This window comes from Pseudophryne corroboree, chromosome 6 (genome assembly GCF_028390025.1).
Source record: "Pseudophryne corroboree isolate aPseCor3 chromosome 6, aPseCor3.hap2, whole genome shotgun sequence".
Classification (NCBI taxonomy): Eukaryota; Metazoa; Chordata; class Amphibia; order Anura; family Myobatrachidae; genus Pseudophryne; species Pseudophryne corroboree.
The window spans coordinates 46,452,410-46,459,739 of record NC_086449.1 but is presented as its reverse complement, the minus strand read 5'-3'; the positions used below and the strand labels follow the sequence as shown (position 1 = coordinate 46,459,739).

Sequence of the window (7,330 nt, the reverse complement as noted above, 5' to 3'; positions counted from 1 at the left end):
ATCTCTTCCTATTGCAACCTACCACTTTAGGCTAGGGCCACACATAGCGTTTTAGCGGGTCCCGTTTAGCGGACCTGCTCGGCAGGAAGGAGCATATTTGGTTCACACATATGCGGCATCGCCGGATGACGCAGGACTGGATCCAGCCAGCACTACGATGGGATTTCAAGTAGAACACAGCCACACTGTGTGAACACATACATTCAAATGTACGTGTTCTACTTGAAATCCGGTCATCTTATCATCCTACTGCGGTTGGATCCGGTGGTTACGGCACCGCCACATATGTGTAGTCGGCTGCATAAGAGTCCATGTGCAGGCTCCTTCCTGCCAAATACTATGGGTGTCATTCCAAGTTGATCGTAGCGCTACGATCATTCACACTGACATGCGGGGGGACGCCCAGCACAGGGCTAGTCCGCCCCGCATGTCAGTGCCGCCCCCCCCCACCCGCGGAAAGTGCAAAGGCATCGCACATCGGCGATGCCTTTGCACTTCAAGAGTAGCTCCCGGGCCAGCGCAGCTTTAGCGTGCTGGCCGGGAGCAACTCATTGCTCCCCGGCCCGCAGCGGCTGCGTGTGACGTCACGCAGCCGCTGCGGCCCGCCTCCGTTCGGTCTGAAATTGCGGCCAAACGCTGCCGTTCCTCCCCCTCCTGCCCAGCGACCGCCTATGCCTGTCAATCAGGCAGAGGTGATCGCATCCCTGCTACGGCCATCGACCGTCTGGCATGCGTCGGTGCACTACGGCGCCGGGCATGCACAGTAGGGACCCGTTCGCTCGGCTGCGACAAAAAGCAGCGAGCGAATGGGTCAGAATGACCCCCAATGTGTGGCCCTAGCCTTAGTCTAATGATGAATCACCTATTTTGGAAACAGCATGTTGCATAGCTGACAGTCATAAAAAGAAAAGTCTGTTTATTTCTAGATAATTAGTTCAATCACTTTTATTTGGTGGTGCCGAGCACTTCCTATAATGTTCTCATGATCATTTTGCAAGTACAGTAGATGCACACTTGTTAGAAGCTCAGATTGTCTCACAGTCTCTAATATTTTTAGTTGATGTCTGCAAGAATGGAGGAAAACACGATGGGATAAAGTGCGTGTGTACACTGAACTTCTACGGAACATATTGCGAATTCCTCTTGGATGAAATCAGACCAGGTATGTTTGGGTTTTACTCCATCTCTTCCCAAAATATACGCATGTATTAATCACTCCACCGTGATACCCTGGAAAATTTACCAGATGTTTTCCCCAAAAAACTTTAAAAATCGCATTTTGTTATGAATAGAAATTCCAGGGGTTTCAGTAATGGGAAGCCAACTGTTAAGAACAGGGGTTTTCCTATGAGTTCCCTCCACAAACAAGATATTTCTCAGTTAAGTCAACTCTTGAGATATTCTGGTTGTCCTATTAAGGGGTCTATTTATGAAGCAGTGAAAAGTGTGGGGAAGTGAGCCAGTGGAGAAGTTGCCCATGGCAACCAATCAGCATTGAAGTAACATTTATAATTTGCATACTATACAATTGTACGGAGCAGCTGATTGGTTTCCATGGGCAACTTCTCCACAGGTTCACTTCCACACTCTTTCACTGCTTCATGAATAGACCCCTTAATCTTTCTCATGGACTGCTAGAATATGGGTAACAAATAGAAATGAATTGACTGGGTCGGAATGCTCAGAAGTAACCAGACCTTTATATTTGTCACCCCAGCTGCAATTGACGCCGCAGTAAACGTTTCAGTCACTGTGGAAAACGTGCAATTTACAGAAAATCTAAACAACACTTCATCAGAAGAATATGGAGTTTTTGAAAAGCGGTTTAAAGAGCAGGTACGTTGGAGAAGTCAATCGGTTTATTACTGTTATATTCCGTTGGAACCAATATATCATTCAGCAATTTCCATTTTTCGCCATCGCCCCGTCTTGATTTTCATATGTCTTAAATTTTATAATTTAGATGGAACTTGTATACCGTGGGAATGTAAATTACTTTGGCGTGAATATCACCTCCATCAGGTAAGTGTTAGCGCAATACATTTTGACGACCTTGTGTGAAGAAGTAGCTCAGCTGACGTTATTGTGTGTAGTGTTGTAACGAGAAAACCCATTTCATTTTTTATTTTTTTGCATCTCAGGAAAGGAAGTGTCATAGTGGAACACTTGGTTCTATATCATATTCCCATTGACGAATATGACAGCGTTGTAACCGAAATTACAGCAATCCTAAGAAGAACGGAGTGCACAAGCGCAACGTGGGAAAAATCTAATGGTGAGAATCACAAGTGTTGTACTTAGGAAAATATATGCATAAAGAGGAGAATCGTAATAAGAATAATAAATAAATATTAAATAATATTAGGACCCCCATGGTTTGGTTCTAAGGGCCTAATTCAGACCTGATCACAACAGCAAACTTTTTCTCTATTGGGCAAAACCGTGTGCAGTGCAGGTGGGGCAGATGTAACATGTGCAGAGAGAGTTAGATTTGGGTGGGGTGTTTTCAAACTGAAATCTAAATTGCAGTGTAAAAATAAAGCGGGCAGTATTTACCCTGCACAGAAACAATATAACCCACCCAAATCTAACTCTCTCTGCACATGTTACATCTGCCCCACCTGCAGTGCACATGGTTTTACCCATTAGAGAAAGAGATCGCTGTTGCGATCAGGTCTGAATTAGGCCCTAAGTTTATCATCGTGTTTGGTGTTGGTTTTGGTTGATAATCAATGATAAAAATCAATAAAAACAGCTAATATCCTGTAATGTTTCAAACCAAAACCTTAAATTCGAATTTAAAATCCAAATTCCAAACTGGGGGAAGATTCGAACTTGGACTGGTTCCGATCGGATCTCCTCGGGGGATCTTGAATGAGTTTAGGTTCAGTTTGGATCCATAAAATACATGTGGATTTGGATTTCTGGAGAACTGAACCGCACCTCTCTAATAAATACAACGCCAGGCTTTATTATAGCACTGATATGGGTATAACTCTGGCTCCCATTCTGTAGTTCAGAATGGGGATTAAGTTTAACCCATGAGTATGTAACAGATAGTAAATGCGTGCAACCAGTCTTAGAGGTTTAACGAACAGAGGAGCAGATGTATTAAGCTTGGAGAAGTGATAAAGCAGTGATAAGTGGAAGGTGATAAGGCACCAGCCAATCAGCTCCTAACTGTCAATTTACATATTGGAGCTGATTGGCTGGTGCGTTATCACTTTGCACTTATTTATTACATAGTGCAGCATATTCCGTTGCGCTTTTCAATTAGAACAACAGTAATAAAACAAAACTGGGTCAAAACAGGCAAGAGGTAGGAAGGCCCTGCTCGCAAGCTTACAATCTATATCACTGCTTTATCACTTCTCCACGCTTAATACATATGCCCCAGAATTTTTTATTTATGGAAACATACAGTAGATGTTGTCTGATGCCCCTCATACCACCCTCCCCTGCCAATTTGTTTTTAACAAAGATGCGCGCCTAGTCACAGACAGGGTCACGACTAGCGTGGCTCCATCTGTCTCATAGGAACCTTGTTTTCTCTGCAGTGTAGTAACTTGCAGGGGCCTGCAGGTGTCGCTAGCAAAATCTTTTGCTTAAAGTTTAAAAATGGGCCGGATAGAGCTCCAGCTCCAGGCCTCCACATAGAAATAGGCCCATCATCATGGCAGCATGATGATGACCAGCCATCACCTGGACACATGGTTGGCCATAAATCATAACTATTAAAATTATATTTCTACAGTTCTCACAAAATGATGCAATTTGTATATTTTTACATAATTAGGGAGATATTGGGGTTTATTTTGTAGGGGTGTACACTCCCATGTGGCTCTGGCCACACCCACACAGCACTTGTCACACCTCCCCAATTCTCAAAATAGGCCCTTGAATATCTTCAGCCCAAGGCCTGTAATCTGGCCCTGCAAATACATACCGCACAGCTTTGAGGATGAGGCCACACCGGCGGATATATGACCATGACCTGTAAGGGCGTGTCACAACCTCCGGGAGTTTGTCAAATCCTCCGGTGCAAGGTCAGCAAGGCCTGGTAAACAAGTTCTCTGATCTTGCCCAAAAAATCAGGTCCTTTTACAGGGGAAAAGTATTGTTCACCCATCTGTGAAAAGTATATTTCAGATTTACTTTATCAGGTTTCCTTTCTTCTACAGAGACCCTGTGCTTTGTGGCAAATAAGACAACAGTTGAAAAGACTTTATTGAATACCACAGGTAAGATAATGGATCAACCGCAGCTTGTAAAATTACAGAAGCTGATTGGTGGGTGCTTTCTCTCTCCACTTTTTCTCTCTCCACGATAGGATACATCTCCCCCCCGAGACAGCTATTACATTGTCTGGTTTTTCTTTTGTTGCTTTGCTCCAGGACTCTGCTTAAATCAAACAGAAATTCCAGAAGAAGTTCAGAAATATTACGTTCCCAGAAACATCTCGGGCAAAACAATGTGTGTTTCCGAATGCAGCTCTGACAGTGAGAAGCCCCGCAACTGCAACAGAGGACAGTGCTCCGTCACCCTGCAAGGACCGCACTGCTAGTAAGTCCACATATCACTCCACATTAGCCGCCACGGGCCTTGTGTCTCTTTTTCTCCATCCTACAACTGTTTCCACTCCTTCCATGCGTTCCTCTTTCTTCGTGTCACTGACGTTTGCTCTCCTCCCTCAGCTGTGAAGCTACGGACCAGTACTGGTACACAGGAGACCAATGCCAGATGGCCATCAGTAAATCGGGTGTCTATGGTGGAGTGGCTACCGTACTGGCTGTGCTGCTCATTATAATTGTGATTCTGGCTGTTATCGCATGCCGGCGTCAGAAACAGTCAGACAAACACAAGTGAGTACCTTTATTTACTATATGCGCACAGATCACTTATAGGAGTATGATAGGACAATCGAGCATTAGGGATCAGTTCGGTGGGCGCCTCTACAGGCATTCCGGAAGCCTGAGACAGGAGTCACTGGGTAGCAATGGTGCCTCAGCACTGCACCCCGGGCACCGGTGCCAGTCACACACTGCTAGTTATGGCCCTGGTATTATTGTGAGGCCATTGCATTTCATGCTAAAACTAGTTACCAGCCCGGCAAAATGACTGAACAACATCACAGTAATGTCAGCGTCAGCACCCGATCGGAGTAACATTTCATGTGCTCCGTCAGGTGCCATCTAGTGGCCGCCGATGGGCAAAACCCTTGAATTCCCCCCATAGAGGTGAGGAGCAACGTTAGCTTTGTATTTAATAGGATACAGGCCTGCACATACTCCAGTCCCGCTAGATACAGAGGAACATTAGCAGAGTATTCCCACCTTTGGTCACCCCTAAGTATATATCCCACATACAGGCGGGGAACTCTCCACAGGAATGTCTCTGGGCCTCTAGTCTATAGCAGCCAGGTGGGGTCCATGTGGAGGAACCCTATGTGTCTGCTGTGTGATGATGACACACGTTATCATGAAGTGTAATATCCACTGGTGGAATCTCATTTCAGTGTATATGAGGTTCTTGGTGGTTAGCTGTATGTCTGTGATGAGCCACCAGGGGGCAGTATAGGCAATGCTATCTCTCTTCTCAAACACCTTGCTGGTTTGTGTAACAAAACTTCCTCACAGGCAATAATGTTTAATTGTTATATGGCCCGTACAATTACAGATAACATTTAAGAGATAGGATCCTCACCCAGTTAAGTTTGTACTCCAAGTTCAGTGACAACGTCATTCATAGTTATATGACGGTGACACCAGGACGTGAGCCAACGATTACAGCCTGGATTCTTTAATGTAACATTCCGCAAGATCAGGAAAAGTAGCAAAAGTATGATTGCTCATTGTGTTCTGTAAGATGGGACAACTACACATGGGCCGGGGTAGAATTTCAAGTATCATTATCCAAACATACGTACAGTGAAAAAAATCATAAATGTAAAAAGAAAAAATTGGAAGAACAACAATAGCCAGCAAAGAAAATGTACAAATAGGGCAAGTACTGTAACATATAATATCTATCTATCTATCTATCTATCTATCTATCTCTCTTTCAAAGGTTATCTGAGTCTCTTTAGCCAGAGCTCACTTGTAGAAAGTAGAAAGCTAAGAGAAAAAGCTCACGTGTAGAAAGTAGAAAGCAAAGAGAAAATGCTCACTTGTAGAAAGTAGAAAGCAAAGAGAAAAAGCTCACTTGTAGAAAGTAGAAAGCAAAGAGAAAAAGCTCACTTGTAGAAAGTAGAAAGCAAAGAGAAAAAAACTTTATTATTGATTAAATCTCTATCAATGTTTTCAAAGGTTAATAGACAATGACCAGCGATGGTATGATGATGGATGGGAGGTGGAAGGCCTGAAATATGGGAGTCTGAACAGTGCTTACAGTACTTATGGTAAGTAACCTGCAGGACAGTAATCCTCTAAACCTCCCCGTCACAGCTGACAATGCATTGAGCATTGCATGAACAGTAAATGCACTCCAAATTACAAATCTCAAAACGACATCGCTGGTGACCAAAGAATTTAAAATAGAATAAAAGTCAACATGCAGTGTAAGGGGCAGAGCTGGTGCACATGCCCAGTGGTAGCAGCTTCTTGCTGAGTGTGTGGATCTGAGCCCTCAATCAGTGCACTGGACCAAAGAGTAGCTGCCAGAAAGAAGAGACAGGCGCCTTACCATTAGGTGGAAGAATGTGCTTAGAAAGTGCAGTTCTCTCTCCTACTGGTTCTATTATGTTTGTGTATTTATTTATTATGGGATGCTTAACTTTTCCTGACCACTTATTTTAATTATAGTAATTAAATATGTTTGAAACAGTCTATACTATAGACTATAGTGTTAAATATTAATACTATATTCCATTCACTATCCAATGTATAAAAAGACCAATGTGTACATTAATGTCCAGGGTTGGTAACTTGGTACTAGGTTCTTCTACTGCTATCCCAGACTCCCATGTTTGCTCCAATGTTCCACAGAATGGGAGATTGTGGTTTGCATTTGGACACCCTCTAGAATCCTGACTTTGCCTCTGCTTATTCTGATAAAAATGAACAAACACTGGCCAGGCAGCAGGAGATCTATTACAAGCAAAATTATTCCTCGCCCACCAATCCCAAATGCATCTCTGGAACCATGTTGCTTTAACTTGTTTTGGCAAAACATAGAATTCATTTAACAACTTCCTTTCTTCTAGGTTCTGCAGGTTCCAGCTTCCAGCCAAACCTGGAAAGAGTGAACACAGATGTAAAGGTGAGAAAATGACAGATGGAGAATGGGAAAATATATGGGAGTTAGGAACAGAAGCCAATCTTTGTGAAACGCG

General features: G+C 43.5%; 1 protein-coding gene across 1 annotated transcript in view; it reads left to right on the top strand.

The window, feature by feature from the left end:
* Window positions 1-4,397: 4,397 nt before the first annotated feature.
* Window positions 4,398-7,330, top strand: part of LOC134936044 (mucin-17-like) — a 4,296-nt gene continuing 1,363 nt past the window's right edge. Inside the window, exons 1-4 of the mRNA XM_063930945.1 lie at window positions 4,398-4,563; window positions 4,695-4,862; window positions 6,306-6,397; window positions 7,202-7,257. Coding sequence (XP_063787015.1) covers window positions 4,472-4,563; window positions 4,695-4,862; window positions 6,306-6,397; window positions 7,202-7,257 — 408 coding nt within the window. The 5' untranslated portion in view covers window positions 4,398-4,471. The remainder of the gene's footprint in view (window positions 4,564-4,694; window positions 4,863-6,305; window positions 6,398-7,201; window positions 7,258-7,330) is intronic.